Genomic DNA, 19,831 nt, shown 5'->3' with positions numbered 1-19,831 from the left:
GTTGACGTTTCCGGGCACGCCAATTCCGGGGGCCTCGGCGCCACGCGTCAGAATACGTCACGAACCTCGCTGAGCCCCGGAATTTTTTTAAATATTGTTTTTAATTTGTTAGCTACATTCTAAATGATTCAAGAGATTTAGGTCTTTAAGGGCGAAGCCATTTATAAACATTTATCCTGAACACTAGTGGATATTAGAAATTCCTCAGTAAAATTTAGAATCACAAATGCGTTTAGAAAATTTAAAGGAACAAGAGTAAAGAAGAAGCACGAGTAGCCCAATTATCATGGAAAAAAAATGGAGGAACAAAAACGACAAATGAAAAATCTGAGCTTTTGAAAATCGGAAATTCAACGACAATTATTCCCTTTTTCAAGCTTATAAACGAAGTGTTCCGGCGGGACACGTTTTCTTGTTTCCCGATTGCTCACCAATACTCAGTAGCAATTTTAAAAAGTGTGACCGTGTAACCACGAGAAGAGAACCACCAGGAACCGTTCCGTCAAAACAACTCGTTAGACACCAAAAGTTAAATTTAATTTAACTCATACTTCGATTCCACCATTATACTCTTTAAATTATAAATATGAATATGAATGTTATTGAAGGGACGGTCTTTAGGTCCCGCCATTGGCACTCAGAGTCCATTGTGTCTTCCCCATGATGACGTTTACCGGCCGGCTGTGGCCTTCTTCCAGAATTGAAGAAGACTATCGGTCGGTATCTGTCTTATTTACTCGGGCTCAAATAGAGCTAAGCCCAGCAACACTAGCCTTAGTCTGGCGATCGCCTGACAATACCCGAATACATGAAGGCTTGTTTCTTTCTCTCCACACAGCCCACAACTGGGGGTATCTGCTCGTCCCATCTTGTGCCTGTGATATCGGAGGTTGCAGTGCCCCGTTAGCATCTGGGTCACTTGCCTGGCATCCCTCCTGTTAAGTGACTTAATGTATTTGGCCAGATCCTCTTCCAGAGTTTCTCCCTTTAGGTTTCCGGCCTGTCTACACCTGTCTTTGATTTCCGTTTTCCAATACATTGCGTTTTGGTCCCTAAGCCAGCCACGAATCGCTCCTCTGCTTTAACAGAAGGGGACCCCAAGGGCCGGCTCCGGGTCCATAAACTCAGCACTGACACCCGCTTTCGCTAGCTTGTCGGCTTTCACATTACTCTTTATCCCTACGTGCCCAAGAACCCAGGTCAAAGTAACCTTGTTGCTCTCCGCTACTGACTCCAGAACTCACCTGCAGTCTAGAGTTAGTTTGGAGGTCGTGATCGGAGTTCCGAGCGCTTTAATCGCTGCTTGGCTGTCCGAGCATATCTTAATATGTCTTCCAGTTTCTCTTGTCGAGAGCACTGTCTGTGCACACCACATAATTGCTACCACCTCGGCCTGATAGATTGTAGCGTAGTTACTGAGCGGAATTGATTTCCCGATTCCTAGGCGTTGATTATATATTCCTGCCCCGGTTCCGTCGTCTGCCTTAGAGCCATCTGTAAACCAAATGTCCCCATTGAGCACGTTCGACCTCCGGGCATCAAACCAATCCTCACGTTCGGGGAAGACTAGCTCAAATGGCCTCTCCCCGATGCAGATAGCTGCTGTTCTATTGTAACGATGCCCCCGGGAAAAGTATCGTTCCCGGAGAAGAACCGCCGGAGGCCGAGACGACCATCCTCTCGGACAGGAAGGGGAGCGCGGGGGCTCCCAAAGAAACCGATCATCGGCGCGATAATTTAACAAGTGTCGAGTACGCGCAAAGTCCCGCGGAACGGACTTACACGAGCGGCCCCGAGCTCGTCCGAACGAACACGCCGCGTACGGTACCGCGGAATACCGCGGCAGGCGCCACGTACCGGGATACCCCCGGCCGTCGCCTTTTCTAGATAAAAAAACGAATTCGGGAAAGTCGCGCACCGTTCTCGTTCCGTTCGCCTCACAGCACCGCGTCCCGCTCCGCGTACATCGGTCAGGCCCCGCCCAGGCCCGCGCCAACGGGGAATATTCACGCCGCTAGCCCCGCGATCCGTTAGGGCGTTATCTAGGCGGTTGCCGAAAAGCTTGTAACGGCCCGCCCGCCAAAGATCCGCGTATCGATCACCGCCGTAACGATCCGGCGCATACACGCTCCAATTACCGCGTTACCGCAAGCGTTCTACTATACGATTGTTCTTTCTGGCGACGTTTCAACCACGCGTTCGTCATATTTATCTTTATTGTGAATTGTTCTTTAATTTTTTTAATTAAATAAACAATCAGTTAATTGTTCATCCACGTCTCGTTGTATTTACGGACTTACTTATTCTATCGCGAATCCTGTAAGCCCGGCGAGCACATCCGGACAATCCTGCTGGCCCGATATTCGCGGCCCAAAAATTACGGTCGTTTCACTATCCTGTCTCATGCTGATCACGGAACTGGATAGTACTTAACGCTATTACCCCATTTATGCTCGCATTTTAACCAAAGAGCGGTTATCGCGGCACTTGCTACCACCTCTAGGTGTAGTGGGCCTGTTTGAAAATATAACATAAATTCTATATAGTTTAAGATCAGCATCTTTAGGATGGTAAAAACAGACCTGCAACGGTCAATGTCAGTGTCACCACACTTGTAATGCGACGCGATAGCAATAAAATTCGATCCATTCGTGCTTAATCGCGCTAGGCGTCGGAAGATCCTGCGGGAAGACCCTGCTTCTCGAAGGTTCGGAGTCTTTGTTTAAAACTATTAAGAATATGACTGCAATGTCCTAACCTGCTCTCGATAGTCAGTTGCCTTTCGGCAACCGTTTCGTTAAGTACTCTTTCGCTTTGCAGATACTTTCGAAATATATCAAGCTTTTCTTATTCATCGCGATAAGAATAATATTGCGTAGAAAAAGCAATCGCGTGCTATTGCGTTAAGCTTTACAGAAGCATTTTTGTTACATTCAAATCGACGCATGCAATCGTGTGCAGTTTAATTTTGTTAAAACGAATATATCGTGTATTGTGCTAAATAAAAACAATCGAAAAAAAAATAAAATAATTGTATTGTGAAACATACTTTTATTTCTAACATCTTCTTCCAAACTATCCAAACGATTTAAATAAATTAAACAGGGCCAATACCAAGTAAGACGTCCATTGCCGCCACTGTGGGTGTGTACATGGCTCCTAGGCTTCCTCTGAGCATTAGGGCCTTAGTGTGCTCTAGCGTAATTTTGACGTGTGTCTTCATTGCCCTGGGCCACCACACTACCGAAGTATATAGTAACTTGGGTCAAAGTATCGCCATATAGATCCATAGTATTGACCTGGGACTATTGACCTGGGACTTAGGCCCCAGGTTTGACCAAATGTCTTTATGCATATCCAGAAATATGCGTTTATGCTCTTACAGCGTCTATCAAGATATTCCCTCCAGCTCAGTTTACTATCCAGGATTACTCTTAGATACTTCACTGAGCCAGTTGGGGTTAGTCTTATCCCTCCCAGGGTGGGCCTCTCCACGGAGCCCACCTTGTATTTGTGGGTAAATATGACGAACTCAGTTTTTCGTGGGTTCACGGATAAGCCAGTCCTTCTACACCATTTTTCAACCTCTGCAAAAGCCCTTTGTGTAACAGTGGCTTTAGAGCAGTGGCTCCAAGAAAGGACCTCTTACAAGAATTGCCAGATCGTCCGCGTATGCCCGCGTGTAGAATCAATTATTATTAAGTGTACTAAGTAGTCTGTCCGCAACTAGACATCATAGTAGTGGGAAGAGTACCCCTTTTTGGGGGCAGCCTTTTTTCACCCATTCTGTGACCTCGGTCGTTCCTTGTGAAGCTGTTACTCTGCGCCCAAGCATTCCCCAGATCCACTCTACCAGTTTTGCCGGTACACTTTTAAGGGCCTCCTATTCACACACTACCTCATGGGGTGTGTTGTTAAATGCACCTTCGATGGCTAGGAAGGTGCCCACCACGTAGCCTTTTCTTTCTAGCGGTTCCTCAATGACCGATACGGTCAAATAAAGAGCAGTGTCTACGGAAAAGCCCGTTCGATATGAGTGTTGGTTCAGATGCAGCGGCTGCTGTACTAGAACCACCTCACGCACGTATCTGTTTACCAACTTCTCTAGCGTTTTTAGCATGAATAAAATGAGGCAGATTGGTCTGAAGTCTTTGGCCAAGGTGTATTCTGTTCTTCCCGCTTTTGGGATAAACACCACCCTGGCCTGCCTCCAGGCGTGGGGGGTATAGCCAAATGACACACAAGTCCTCAAGGTTCTAATTAGGGGCCCTATCAGCACCCTTAGTCACTTTTGTAGAAGACCCGGGAACAGCCGGACCGGCCCTGCCGACCTGAAAAGCCCGAAGGCGTTGACGGCCCATTTAACCCTTTCATGTTTCACTACCTATGCAGTCAGTTCTCAGTCTGGATTGCGTAATCGCTGTTGTTCTGTCCTTGTTCTTGGTGAGCTTTCCTCTGCTTCTTTGCAAAAGCCAGAAAAGTTTTCCTTTAGGAGGTGAAGGAGGCATTGCTCTCCCGTCGCCAGATTACCGTCTGGCAGCTTGATAGTCTCCAGTGTGGCCTCTGAAATCCTGGAAAGAACCCTGCATAGTCTAGTGGTGTAGGGCAAGCCCTTTACCGACTCGCAGAGTTTCTCTCAGCTGTTCTTTTTCGCCTTGATTACAGTCCTTGTATTCTTTCTGGGTCCTCTTGAAAAGGTTCTAGTTGGACTGATGGCCCGTATTCCTGGTTCTACTTCAAGCTTTACGTGCCTTTTTTCTAAGACTCTGTAATCCGGAGTTATACCACGCTGTGTTCTTGGTGTTCGTAATTGTCCTTTCTGGGCAGTTTTTCTCGTAGCTGTCCATCAAAGCCCTACAAAGATGTTCCACACAGAGCTCGATTTCTGCTACGTTTCCATGCCTTTTGGGACAGTCCTTGAAGCTACTTTTCAAGTCTATCTGAAACAAGTCCCATTTAGTTTTCTTAGGGTTTCTCACCCTGATCGTTTTTAGCTGGATTTCGTCCAGCTTAAAAACGATCTGCCTATGATCCGACAAGAAGGGTTCATTTGAAACTCTCCAGTCTTTCATTTTCTTCAACATCCGCCTAGAGCAGATGATTAAATCCAAGACCTCCCTTCTTATTACAGTGCAGACGGTGGGCTCGTTACCTTTGTTGATAATTCTCAGGCCCGTAGACGCAAAATATTTCAACAGTTTTTTATCTCTTTTTTCCGTGCTTCCCCAATTCACGTGGTGTGCGTTTGTGTCGCAGCCAATGATCAAGGGGATGTGCTTCTCTTGGCAGTAGTCCACCAGATTTTCCAGATGTTGGGGAGGCCGCGCTCCCGCTCCGTCGAAGTAAGCTGAGCACATTACAATTCTCTCCAACCTGTTTTCTGCGCCGATAAACTTTTGTTTAATCGGCACTACATCTCTGGAACAAAAAGCCGTTAGTAGTTCGGAGTTAATGCCTTTGATTGCTATACATGCTCTGGGCTTTACATTGCCAAGAGCTTTATATAGCTTTCCGCATCCCACTGGTCCTCTGATGCAGTTTTTTACGAACCATGGCTCCTGGATTAGGGAAACCGCTGTATGCATCATAGATAGTCGCCTAGTAAGAACAGCTGAGGCGCCTTTATTGTGATGCAAGTTAATTGAATTGAAGCTTACCCTCGCTCTGTCCTTGAATTTAAGACAAAGCTGCTAGGTTTACCTCCTTACCCCCTTCTCCTTTCCTGTATTCGGTTCACCTTGAAGGTGACACGGTCCATTCCAAGGAACGGTCTGAAGTCCAGTGCCTTGAGTTTCAAGACACTGGACTTCGAAACTCCGAGAATTAGATTTTTACCTTTATCGGTGGCCCCTACGTTCTCGGCATATATCCGCCAGCCCGCTATGGAAAGCCTCGGATTCTGCCTCTCCAGCCGCTTCAAGATGACGGTCAGGATCTCGAGCGGACCCGGGACCCAAATCACTGCCTTGTGCTGTTTTTGAAGCACTTCCAAGCCCATTAACTTGAGCTTGGCACCTTCCCACGGCGAAATGCTGCCGATTCAGTCTGATAACCAGCTCAGCAACATCTCATCCGCGTACTTCACTACTGCAGCATCTGCTTTAAGCTGAGTACTACAGAATTTGGGCACGGTACCCTCTCGGATCCCGTCGATCTCTTTCGAGACCGCATTTCTCAGTAGTTTTAGGCGCACAGCGTCCAGTACCTATCAGGGTAGCCCTCCGCCACTATTACTATTACCTTAGTTAGGGGATCCACCGCTGTGGCGTAAGTCCCACTTTTGTGAGTCTTTGGCTTTTTTACGGCGCGTTTTACCGATGGAGGAGTGTTATTGGAGCCCATCGGCGCTTGTTACCGGTGGTCCCCTTGGCTCCCTCCGTTCGATAAAATCGGGCCGGTCGGAGTTTTCTGGCTGATTCCCTTACGAGCTTCAGCCTTGGTGCTCCTGGCCTCTTTTCAGCACCAGAGCGGTTTCTCTTATGAGACCCTGCTTTGTTTGCTCTCGTATTTGTTGCATTTGCGACTTCAGCTGGTTCTGACTGGTTCCCGATGGTACTCGCAACCGCGGCAACGTCACTTCAGATTTCTTCCGGACTCTCAATTGCTAATTGTTTATTTTGGTCGTCAATTTCTCACCTATTTATTCACTGAGTTTTGCCCGGTTTTCCGGAGGCATCGTTAAAAGCACTGCAATCCCAGTGTCACGCAGCCTTCGCCACGATTGCTTTCAGCTTGGCTTAGAGAGTTGGTCCGCGGTGCAGCCTTGCCCCTCCCCCTCTCCCGCCTCCCCCCGAGATAGGGTTTTACTTCCGTTGAGAGCGGGTTATAGCACTCACTACCCAGACGCCTACCCAGCACACAGAGTTTTACGTCCGGGCTGGAAGACCTTCTGGGCGCCTTTTTATTCGCCACCTGGAGACGCGCCCGGTTGGCACTCAGCCTTAGAGCCTTCACCGGTCCGAGGTCAATCAGCCCCCAAGAAAGCTCGTCGACCTCAAGCCCGCGGATGCCTATTCGGGCTTTTTAAATTAAAACAAGTAAAATTCATTAATATACCGTCGTGATTTGGGTGAGATTTGAAAGAAACTAAGTTCTCCGTTAGCGCGAGATTGTGCAGAGCTTTTTGGTGCAATTCTTTTTCGCAAAGGCACCAAAGGTAGAAGCACCAGCTGTCGTGAAAGTCAAAAAGGATCGCCCGTAGTCTCCGGCTCCCGAGCGCCTCCATCATCTCCCGTTTACGGAAATACAAAATTGCTAATTTTATATAAGAAAAGCATTCGGCTATCTCCTCCTTTTATTTTCTTTTTCTCTATCCAAGACCTCTTGTGAGAACTGTCGGGATACACAAACTGTTCTTCACTCAGCTGCTGTAGCGAACCTCAGTATCGTGAGGGTAAGTTTTTAGAATTCCTCCGCTCTTTTCCTCTATACCCCAACTTCTTGTTTCTTTTTAGAACACAAGTAAGTCAATTTCCAAACGGAAGATGAGACTTGCCTTCCTACCAGGTTTTGACTTTCCGAATCTTTCCCCGTCACCAGTCTCGAGCGTCGAGTTACACAGAGAACCAGAGAAACCACGAGGGATATCAAACCCTCTCCTCAGACTCCTGAGGAGGACTTGCATTTCATGAACAAATTCCATCCCGGATGGGGTCTATACAATACGCCCTGACCATTTCAATGCCGAAGACATCAGAAAATGGGCGAGCATCTCGTCTCCTTATGAACATTCTCTTATTTTTTATCCGGGGATAGAAACTCTTTTTGGCAACGATATAACTTATAGATAAAGCATTCCCACGATCCACAGCGCGGATTGCGGAAATATTCGAAATAGATACACACACACATACACACACACGCGCGCGCGCGCACGCGCGTACTCATTCGTCCATACACACATTCCAATTATTATTTCTTATATATATAAACATAAAATGCTATTTGTGATTTAGAATAAATTTTCCCTTTTTTTTATATAATTTTTTACAGCCAATTAAATTTTAATAGTTTTTATTATTATTTTAAAGTTAAAGCCTAATGTGTAAATTAATCATTAAATATTGTTAAGTTTGTGTTTTAAAATAAACAATTTCTCTTTTTATTAAATTTTCTAACTCATTTGCCTACGAAACAATCCGCTGGTTCTGTCTTAGATATTGTAACCCGAGTCCCTAGGTTTTATTGTTGGCACATTATGTGTCAGTTTAAAAATCGAAACTCTGCAGATTACAAAACCTCATGGAATTTGCTGAGCCTACGCTGACATTAAGTTAGCGTTTTCGCCACATCGCGCGATCAGCGGAAGGCACTCGGTCATCTGGTTATCGTCTTCCATAATTTTGCTGACTATTTATAACAGTCATCAATATAATGCACGAGCGGCCAAGCTCGTGCAAGTCAGTTACCAACAAGCGACACGTAATTATAATTACGACGTTCACCTATAAATGCGACAGAAAGTGTAATCAAGGCAAATAAACCACGTAAGTATAACTAACAAAAGGCATCTTTATTTTAACATTGCTCGTACAAGTAGTGTTTGATCGTCACCGACAATCTCGGTCTCGGGAGGATCAGGAAATGGTTCTCGAAATGTGAGTCGCTCTCCACAGATCGGCGATCGCCCCACGTACAGGAGTCGGATAGCTTAAATACATGAACTTGATTTATAAAATTGTTGCGAACTGTACCGCGCTCTTAAATTACGCCTTTTTATATTCCCGCTAACAAAGATGTTCCCCTCGGTCCCCCGTCACCGTTTATCCGTTAAATTTGAACATTTTTCGTTTTTGTATATATTTAGCTCGCTTTGTTAGTTGTCAATGGATGTCGGTTTTTAGTTTACTTATTAAGTTTGTTTATTAGCGACGCTCGCTTGTCTTTATTTTTGTGTTATTTATAATGTTTATCTCGTTGCGCGCGTTTTATATTTCTTTGTCCTTTTTGGTCGTTAATATTTTAAAGAGTATAATAATTCCGTCTATTAATTAAATTGCTCGAACAACTAGTCAGTCCCGGAAAACGGACCACGTGCACCGGCTACGGTGCAACACAGGAAATACGGATTAATTTTCTTTTTTTAAAAAAAACCGACTACGCGTCTTTTTATTCTAAACCGCACTCTTTATACTTATCCCTAGTGCGCTTCATGTAAGACACTCTCTTTTAACGTATCGCGCATATTCAGTGAACACGTCAACTCCAATCTTTCCCTCCTATATACTTGCTCATAGTTCATTTCCACGGCTTTTCTCAAGCGGAATTGAAATAAAGAAAAAAAATTATAGGTTGACAAAGCAATAATAAACCTGTAGCGCTTGTGCCATCTCGGAAGAATGATAAACTAAAGTGTAGGTCTTAAAGGCTAAAATTTTATTTACAATTATTTACAGTTGTGTTTGAATTATTTCAAATTGCACCACGAGGGTGCTTTCCACAAAAATCGAGAAGCCGAGCACAGGTATTAAACCCGGCGTTCTCGAAACAAAATATGCGGTGCCGTTAAGGTCACCTTAATAAGCCCCCATTGCTCGTCTCCCGGATAGACCACGGGTTCCGAGTCGGAGGCGGATGTTGTCGCCCACAGATCAGTCTGAGTATCTAACTCTGTGGTAATCGGCGCGTGCTGCACGGTTTTAGACGGCTCTTTGGTTTGCGTGCCTTGGTGCACCGGTATCGGCCTGGGCGTGGATGGTACCTGGTAGCGAGGGCTTGTCAGCCGGTAGGCCCTGATGTCCCCGGGTAGTAGCGCTGCCTTCAGTAGCCATGTGAGCTGTGGCAGCGGCAGTCGCAAAGCGCACGGTGCCCAGGGCCGGGGTGTCAGCGGTGGTAGTCCCAGTGGCAGCTGCGGTAGTACCGACTGCGGCCTCGGCGGCAGGGTTACTATTGGCTGCCCTGACTTCTGCTGCAGGGTTAGTACTGGCTGCCCCGATTTCGGCTGCAGGGTTAGTAGCAGCTGCCCCGGCGGGAATGTCTTTACGGCCAGGATCCGTGGCACCAGTGGATCTGTCCACCAGTAGTGCTGTCTAGAGAGCTGGTTTCCCGTGGTGGTGGCTTACTCCGTCCTCGCCGCACCTTTTTCTTCTTGGCTATACCAAGATCTCTGCTTGCCGCTGACTGTTTGTTCATTCAGAGTTCAACTAAGACCGAATGCTCTGAGAGTTACGATTTCAAAAATGGCTTGCTTGCTTACTATGCTTGTCTGGCACTATCCCTAGAGATGTGCTCAAGACTAGCTTACTGCAGGCTAAAGCGAATATCGATCCTTATCTCGCGCTTTATATAGGATCTCTGAAGAAATCTTACTCTTGAGAAAACGGTGCCTCCTAGCGGTGAGCTCTGCAACACACAGTTTTTATACGCCTGCCGGGTTGCCGTTCGGCAGGTGCTTGTGGCGCGCTTTAGCGGTCGCCGCAAAACCAAATTATTTGGAGTGGCAGAGTTAAATGGACCACCCTGTATAACCTACAAGAAATTTTACAACTTTTTCGAGGTCTACCGGAACTCTGCTGTTTTGTTCAAAAATCGAAAAGTAGATGCTAATTTTACAGATGTCATTAGATGTATTTAAGTTTTGGTTTGGATTTTTGTGTGAGATTATAAACTTTTGTTTTTATGAATTACTTGTTTTTTGTTAAATTTTTTTTGAATATTTATAGAAAAAGTATTTTCTTATCTTTTTTTTTTTATTATATTGAGTTATCAAGATACTGTGGCATATAGTGTATTAACTGTAAAAAAATTACCATATGTACAGGGTGTATCATTTAATGTGTCACACCGAGCAGGAATAGGTAGGTCTTGGTGAGGAAAATAAAAAAGTTTTATACCATTTTGCAAAATTCTCAATGGTTATTGAAAAAAAAATTAATTTGTTTAGCGCAAAAGCGACAAGAAAGCTGCGGGCGAGTGAACGCGACAGGCGAATGACTAGGAATGGCGCCGTCGCCTGTCACACTCACTCACGCGTAGCTTCCTTGTCGCTCTTGTGCTAGACAAATTAATTTTTTTCTCAATAACGGTTGAGAATTTTACAAAATGGTATAAGACTTTTCTATTTGTCTTGACAAGCTCTACCTATTCCTGCAATTACGATACTTTACTATGGGACACCCTGTATATATTTTTTTTTAATGAAAAAAACATTCTTATCATTTAATTTTCATATAAATTTTATTTTTTAATAAAAACAATTCTGAACAATTTCTATTTTATTGGAAATATTTGGGAATAAGTCATCGGTGAAACACTAACGTGTGAAAGAACACTTTGTTCATGTTAAGGGGATCCAAAAGCTCCTTGTTTTACCACCTACTACGAGAATAGATTAATTTTTGAATCAGTTTTACGGAATTAAAAGTCGCTTTACATGATTAATGTACATACTTCAATGTATTGGAGACTGGTCAAATTAAGACCAAAAATGAAAAAAAAATTTTCTTATTATATTTATCTGCACAATATTTGTATACAGGTTATGTTGTTAAGACGCACAATCAGATGCCAGTCTCCAATGCAGTCAACACCGAGAAGACGATATCACTGTTTATATTACGATTAAAAGCTTACAAAAAAAGATTAGTCTATTTTACGATTTAAATATCTGTGCATGTGTCAGCATGTGCCATAATGATATTTTATGGTAAAGATGTCAAGAATTATGTCTAAGATTAATTGTCACATCTTCTGACAGATGGCACGGACGGACAACAATATAAACATTGTCAAATTATTTTTTTGTGTGTATAAAGAGCAATTATATTTTGCACAAATAAACCGTTATTACTTAGCAAAAGAAAACGATGCATTTGTGTAATATATAATTGCTCTTCGCACATGCAAAAAAAAATAAAAAAATAAATAAAATTTAAAATGTATCCGACGGGATTCGATCCAGCGATCTCAGCGGAGCGAGATTACCGATCCCGCGTCTAGTCGCTGCGCCACAGCGATTTTTTTATTAACTTACTTACGTTACGGGTATTTATGTCGCAATACAGTATGAACCGACAAGAGAAACAGAAGGAAGAAGAAACGAATTGACGGATGGATGGTTGTAACATCGTTGAAAAAAATGTTTTTTTTTTAATTTATTTTCATTCATAGTTGCGGGCGGGTACGGAATCGTCATCGGCGGGTACGGGATCGTCGCCGGCGGGTACGTCGTCTTCGTCGGCGATGATCCCGTACCCACCGACAACTACGAATAAAAATAAACTTAAAAATACCTTTATTCCAACGATATTACAACCATCTATCCGTCAATTCGTCTCTTCTTCCTTCTGTTCCTCTTGTCGGTTCATACTGTATTGCGACATAAATACCCGTAACGTAAGTAGGTTAATAAAGAGATCATTGTGGCGCAGCGACTAGACGCAGGATTGGTAATCTCGCTCCGCTGAGATCGCTGGATTAAATCCCGTCGGATACAATTTAAATTTTTTTTTTTTTTTAATTTTTTTTTTTGCGTTTGCAAAGAATAATTATATTTTACACAAATACACCGTTATTACTTAGCAAAGAACACGATGTATTTTTGTCAAATATAATTCTTTTTTGTACACGTAAAAGAAATTAAAAAAAAAAAAATTTACAATGTATCCGAAGGGATTCGATCCAGCGATCTCAGCGGAGCGAGATTACCGATCCTGAATAGGGTTATGTTGCTTGTTGCTGTCAAAATACCTAGAGCTTCCGACGTGAGGTTCGCCGCGATCATTGAGACAGTAAATGTAACAAGAATCAGAAGCATTTATTTAAATGGTACTAATTCTATGAAAAATCAGAAGCATCTAATACGATGGTACCGATTCTAACAAGAATCAGAAACATCTGTTTAGATGGTACTGATTCTAAGAAAAATCAGAAGCATCTCTTTACATGGTACTGAATATAACAAGAATCAGAAGCATCTAGTACGATGGTACTGATTCTAAGAAAAATCAGAAGCATCTAATGCTTTATGCGTTTGTACATCTATGTACGTATGCATAATATGCAATAATTAAAAACAGGGATGGTAATAAAAAAATTACAAATGTTGATATTACCGACTCTGTCGATAATACCAACATTTGTAATTCCATTATTACCATCCCCGTTTGAGTTCGCCATCCACTTTAGGATCCTCTTAAGTGTTCACTGGTGAAACGTTGGCAGCCAAGATGTTAATGTACATATGTTTGCATTAATTATACGCTTAATTTTTAAAAACAATTTGCAAAAATAATTATAACAAAGTTACATTTCGATTTATAATAATAATTGATTACAAACTTGTGAATAACATTGTAATAAATGTTCCAGTACCTCTCGTCTATATTCTCCTACATTACTACAATGCGGTTAATGTTTGAAGACAAAAAATCCGAAGTGTAAATAAAACGATATTTTTAAAAAGTCATTGATAACAAAGAAAATAATAATATAAAAAAGTTCTGCACGGTTATAATACATAATTAAATTATTTAGTTGTGAACATTTGAACAGATTATATATTTATTTTAATTAGATTTTATTTTAGAAAATCTGTTTATTTTGCAGGACATAATCAAGTATGTAGAATATCTAAAAGAAATGTAAAAAGTTGCAATATAAATTTTTTAATTTCTTTGATTTTAAACGGTAGTTGTTTTAATCATTATATCACAGTTTTAATTTTGAAAACTTTATATATATATTATAAAATAATATACAAACTATAAATATATATACAGTACTGGACAAAATAAATCATACACCTATTCTCAAATTAAATTTGCCAGTTTAATTATTTCTTTAACAAATAAATAGATTTATACTTAAAATAAAATAAAACCATTTCTAAGTGTTTTAAAAAAAGAAATATGAAATAATAGAAATCGTGCTTAACTTTTAAATAATTTAATAATAATTGAATAATTGTTATATCTCGAAACTTTGGCAACAAGAAGCTCAGATTTAACTGGCAAGGTTCTACATGCGCGAAACGAAACTGCCAAATTTGCAGAATTTTGACAATTAGACCACTCTGGAATTTCCGGACGATTTCCGAACGACCGCGACAATTTGAGAACGTTGCGGTTGCCACCCGCGAATTGCTGATTGTTATAATTTTTGACTTATTGTTAGCAATAGGCGGGTATAATAATGACGGTTCGCAGGCCACCGCGGGCAGTTGACACGATTTGATTCCGAGGCGCGTACCTTGGACAACCAGATTACGAAAACTACGTTAAGTCGCCAGTGTAAAAGAATAAAAAAATAAAATAAAGGATCTACTATAAAAGAACTACTTACTTTATTTTACGGCATTCTCGTCCTCTTTACTACAATATTCGGAGAACGGACCCCACAGCACCGGCTGCGATGCAACATAATAAATGTTTTATTTAACATAGTTACGTTTCATATTAAACAAAATAAATCATACATTGTATTAAAGTAGATGTGTAAGCGCCGGTTGTGGAACACTCTGTATTAGTGTGTCCATGTGACCTAGAGCGAGGGGTAATGACATCACGCGGGGAGGGGTGTTTTTCCATGAATCGTCCCTGTGTCGGTGATTTTCGGAACTGACTGTTTATAAAAATAATAACAACATCGAAATTATAAAATTCAATATTTTTTGAAAATGATAAGAGTAGGGAATAAACACGGGTTCTAACCCAGGAGCGTTGAGGGAGGCGAGGGGACGGGGGAAGAATCCGTGATGAGAGGAGCGCGGGGAGAAGAAATTATAGGTGGGAAGAGACGGGGGGGGGATAAATATAAATGACTGACAATTTCTCCCCCTTGTCTCTTTCCACCTATGGTTACCTCTCCCCGCGCTCCTCTCATCGTAGATTCTTCCCCCGTCTCCTCGCCGCTCTTAACGCTCCTGAATTAGAACCCGTGTTTACCCCCCTCACAGCATCTCGCGCTAGCAGCCACCGTCAATATACAGGGTGTCCCAAACAACATGTCGCTCCCAAAATATATGAGTAGAAAACTCAATTTGGAGAGAAAAAGTTCAATAAAATTTTGTAAAATTTTGAACCGTTTTCGAGAAAAAAATTAAAGTGTTTAGGCGTGAGAGCGACGAGAAAGCCGCGAAATAAGAGCGAGCGCGCGATATATCGTAGAAGGAATGGGTGGAGTCACCGCGTAAAGATAAGCGAGCGGCACGCAGCGAGCGAGAAGAAATAACTGCAATCGACAAACATTTGCAAGGAAAAGATATCGATCGCGCTCGTAATCGTTTAAGAGGATAGCAAAAATATGAAAAAAATTATTAACAAGAAAATGATGTGCCATCATTTCCGCACCACCTTGCGGTAGATAGCGTGGCGCGTTTTTTTTATAGTGGTATCCCCGGTAGGCTTAATCCACTCTTAAATATTTAATTTAAAAATTGTTCGAAATGTCCTCCTTTCTTTTCTACACACAACTGGGCCCTTCGGTAAACATTTCGCGTCGCACTCTATACCATATCCAAGGTGATGGTTGTAAAAGTTGCAACGATAGCGTCCCGAACTTCATTTATCGTACCATTTCGCCAGGGCTCAACCTGATTTTTTATGTATCCCCATAAAAAGAAGTTTAACACTGTTAAATCAGGTGAACGAGGCGGCCAGACAATTGGCCCACCGCGTCCTATCCATCTTTCCGGAAACCGCGCATTTAATTCCTGACGCACTATCCTACTCGAATGAGCTGGTGCTCTGTCGTGCTGGAATATTAACTCTCTCCTTATTTCGAGTGGTACATCTGTGGCGGATCCCTCCGACGCTACACGTCGGATGACGCCACCTCACACGTTACCGACCATACGAAGAAGAAAGCAAATTCTAGTACCGCGGCCTTTCTTCTAATAATTATTTACTCCATGAACGGACTTTATCTCCTCCATGAACGGACTTTGTCTCGGGACTTTACCCGGCTAACTTCCGGGACTCTCCCGATTTACTTTTCTTATACAATAGCTCTGTAGGCTCGTTGCGTCAGCCGAGTCCTCAGAGTCCCTCCGAGTTTCATAGCGAACACATCACTGAGCTGTCGTCTTCTACGACACTTTGTATTTTATATTCCATTCGTTCTACCGCGTTCCAGTTTGTGCATCGAGTGCATGTGTGCGAAACACTCTGCGTTCTCAAGCCTGGCCAGGCTCTGTTGCGAATCACAAATTGTGAACGGCGAACCACGAATTGCGAACCGCAAGCTGCGAACTGCGAGTTCCTTGCGCTTGCTGCCGACAGCATTCTTCCGCCGCTGCGGAATACAGATAAGTTTAACGCGGTCTATACCGATCCGCTTTTATTTCCTCAAATGAGAGGATTGCTTCTTTTTATAATTTGTACTCTACTTTTTATTGTGTTTATTATCGCTTGTTATTTTCTTTATTTGTTTGTTAAATATATCTGATTTTGTTTGTGAATTTGTCAAGTGTCTGCCTTTGTGTCTTAAATTGTGACCCCCTTATTCTGCGCGACTTGTAGCGCCGGCTGGACACCGTCAACGTCCACACATCCTCAAGAAAAGCAGGTAATTTATTTACAAGAAAATTCTTGTAAATGTTTCCTGTTAAACGCGCTGGGAAAAAATATGGACCGATCTAAAAATAATAAAAGAAAATATTTTAACTATAAAATATGTAGAAAATAATTCTTTCTATTTATACTTACCACTTGACTACCGATGACTCCCGCCCATACATTTATAGTCCATCGGTATTGAAATGCTTCCTGACGAACAACATGTGGATTTTCGTCTGCCCAAACCAAATGGTTCCGCGAATTAAAAATACCGTTTGGCGTAAACGTTGATTCGTCGGTCTATAAAATTTTGTCACAAAACGACATATTTTGCTGGCATTGTGCGACAAATCCTGTAAAAAATTATTTGGAACGATTATTACATTTTCAAATTACTGCCAATACAAATAGTTAATAAAAATACCTCGACAGAAATACACTCGTGTTTCGAAGTCCCTCGGTAAAAGTTGTTGCACTCGCTGGTAATGATGCGGGTGCAACGCATGATACCGTAAGGTACGATGGACCATGTTTTTCGGCAAATTAAGTTGATTTGCCGCACGACGAATGCTCGTTCCCGGTTGATGAAAAAATAGGTCGAGAATTCTTTCTTCATCTTGAACCAGACGACGTAAAGGAGTGTTTTTTAAATCGTGGAAAAGACATCCCGTCTCGCGTAATTTATGTACAACGCGTAAAATCGTTCTACTATACGGACGACGTGTATGCCCATCGAAACGTTCAGCGCAAATTAAAAAATAGCCCATACGCAATGATTATTTTAATCTCAATAATCAAGTGACTGCATAAGAAGGTTGAGAGACACTTGAAAAAACGACAGATCTTAAACGGAACTATTTTAGTCGATAACATTAGAATTTATCGATAAATGCAACAGTTTTCAATTACCTTTGCCAATTTATCGATAAATTCTAATGTTTCCGACTAAAATAGTTCCGTTTAAAATCTGTCGTTGCAGCAGCGTAGAAGTTTTTAACTTTCAATTGTTTTGTCTCAATTGCGACGTGCCTTTATGTACCATCGCAAAGTATTCTTGTCGGTGCAACTTCGCGTTGATAATAAATTCAGTGACAATGAATTACACAGCTAATGATTATACAAACATGATCATTTGCTACGGTATGGCCGACGAGGTAGCATTGGAAGCAAGGCGCCTATACATCAATAGGCATCCAAATCGTGGACGTCTTTCCGTAAACACAATTTTACGGTGCGTACAACAAGCACAAGAAACGGGCTACGTAGGAGGAGAGCGGCAGCCAAATTACGAGCGTCATGTTCAAAGGCGTCTAAACGACAAAGAAAATGTGTTACGCGAGTTTGAAGAAAATCCTTCAAATAGCATGCGCTGCGTAGCCCAAAGATTAAGATTATCTAAGACATTAGTACACAGAATTCTAAAAGAAAATAACTTGCACCCATACAATTACACACGAGTGCAACACCTTTTGCCGCGCGACGAAATGCAATTTTGTGTGAAGGTATATTTATTTATTTATTTATTTATTTATTTATTCCGTTTAAATACGACGCGTTTACTTAACAATAATTAATAAAACATTTGTAGGCTTCTTGGCACAGTCCCGTCGAAACAAAGCCTTTCCAGAACGGATTCTGTGGACAGATGAAGCGATATTTACGCCTGACTGCGTATTTACTCGCGGAATTTCCTGTTATGGGCAAATAAAAATCCACGGGCTGTTCGACAATGTTTGTTTCAATTCCGTTGGAAATTAAAAGTTTGGGCAGGCATAATAGGAAACAAAATGGTTAGTAATTTTATAAAATTTTATAAAAACTTAATAACAAAATTATTATTTATATTGTTTATTTTCAGATCGGACCGTATTTTTTGCCCCCGCGGTTGAATGGGCGGGAGTATGCCTGATTTTTGGAAGAGGAGTTACCCGTACTTTTAGAGGAGCTTCCTCTGCAAGTACAGGCAACTCTAATCTTTCAACAAGACGGTGCTCCTGCCCATTTTGCTCAATGCGCGCGGACTGTACTAAACAATATGTTTTCCGATCGTTGGATGGGCAGAGGTGGGCCGATTACTTGGCCACCGCGATCCCCAGACATGAATGCCTTAGAGTATTTTGTTTGGGGATACATTAAAGCGCGAGTCGAACACGTGCCGGAAGGCACTGTCGAAGAGGTTCGCAATAAAATCATTGCGGCCTTCAACACAGTGACTCCCGACATGGCACATCATGCAACGCAACAAATTGTTTGAAGGGTCGAACTGTGCCTACAAGCACAAGGGCGGCACTTCGAACAATTGTTGCGTTGAATTTTTAATGTGGATTAGGCCTACTGAGGATACCACGTTAAAAAAAAAAACGCGCCAATAAGCTATTTACCTCAATAGATGGTGCGGAAAGGATAGCATAATAATTAAAATTAAAAAATAATTTTAAAATACGGTAATCTATCGTACGTTTTTCTATACTCGCTACTTCCCCCGCGTCCTCGGCGCTCTACAGCACACGTACGTACGCGCTTCGATGTCATTGTACATTTGACGCACACCACGCAACTTATGCAGGCTAGTCGCCGTCTCTTATCTTCGCACGGTCCGCCGAAGGGGGGATCGGCCAATCGCTAAGCGGCGAAAATACTGGGGCAGTGCTATTAGGCGTGGACCGCTTCTAAGAGCGCGCGTTTATTCGCTTGGTTATGAAAATTCGTATAAATGTTACAATCGCGAATTCGACAAAATGGTGCTAAAATTTTCTAAATATATTCCTAATATCTACCTATACCCGAAAGATTTTCCGCATTTCGCGGGACACCCTGTATATAAAACACAAAAACTGAAAAGTCCTCATAAGTCCTCAAAAGTTCTCCACAAATCAAGTCTTTCTCTGTGCCGATATTGCTGTGAAATCATAAAGCCTGTTTCTTGTGTTCGTTGTACGCACCTCGCGATCGTCCGCGAAGAAGGCTCCGTACGATTCGGAAACCTTTCCGCGTATATTCGTTGTGCGGCACGCACGTTTTCTTCCGCGGTACCATAACAGATAACCATATCTGTGTATTCTTGTTGCGTGAACTTCAACATTTTTGCGCGAGATATACCACACAATAACTTTTCAGCGAGCAACGTGGCGATCGAGAAAAAACAATTGAAAATCGTAAACGTCTTCGGTGCTGCTCTAGCAACGTTTAGCAACAATAATTGCCCAAAACTATCGATAACAGCATCTGTCGATTAGAAGTTTTAAGTACACAGATATGCTTATCTGCAATGGTGTCGCGGGAAAAAACTCGCGTACCGCACAAAGATTATACGCAGAAAGATTTCCGGATCGTGCGGA

The 19,831-nt window shown here is 42.3% G+C and overlaps 1 protein-coding gene and 1 pseudogene across 1 annotated transcript in view; one reads left to right on the top strand and one right to left on the bottom strand.

Annotated features, from left to right (window-relative positions):
• Positions 1 to 14,466, top strand: part of LOC139102148 (odorant receptor 49b-like) — a 57,849-nt gene extending 43,383 nt beyond the window's left edge. Inside the window, exon 6 of the mRNA XM_070655862.1 lies at positions 13,309 to 14,466. Within this exon, the coding sequence (XP_070511963.1) occupies positions 13,309 to 13,380 (72 nt within the window). The 3' untranslated portion in view covers positions 13,381 to 14,466. The remainder of the gene's footprint in view (positions 1 to 13,308) is intronic.
• LOC139101786 (uncharacterized) lies at positions 1,986 to 10,262 on the bottom strand (annotated as a pseudogene).
• Positions 14,467 to 19,831: the final 5,365 nt, after the last annotated feature.

The sequence above is a fragment of the Cardiocondyla obscurior genome, linkage group LG04 (assembly GCF_019399895.1).
Source record: "Cardiocondyla obscurior isolate alpha-2009 linkage group LG04, Cobs3.1, whole genome shotgun sequence".
NCBI classification, from domain to species: Eukaryota; Metazoa; Arthropoda; class Insecta; order Hymenoptera; family Formicidae; genus Cardiocondyla; species Cardiocondyla obscurior.
Note: the sequence above shows the minus strand (reverse complement) of the source record. Positions and strands in the feature narration are given on the sequence as shown.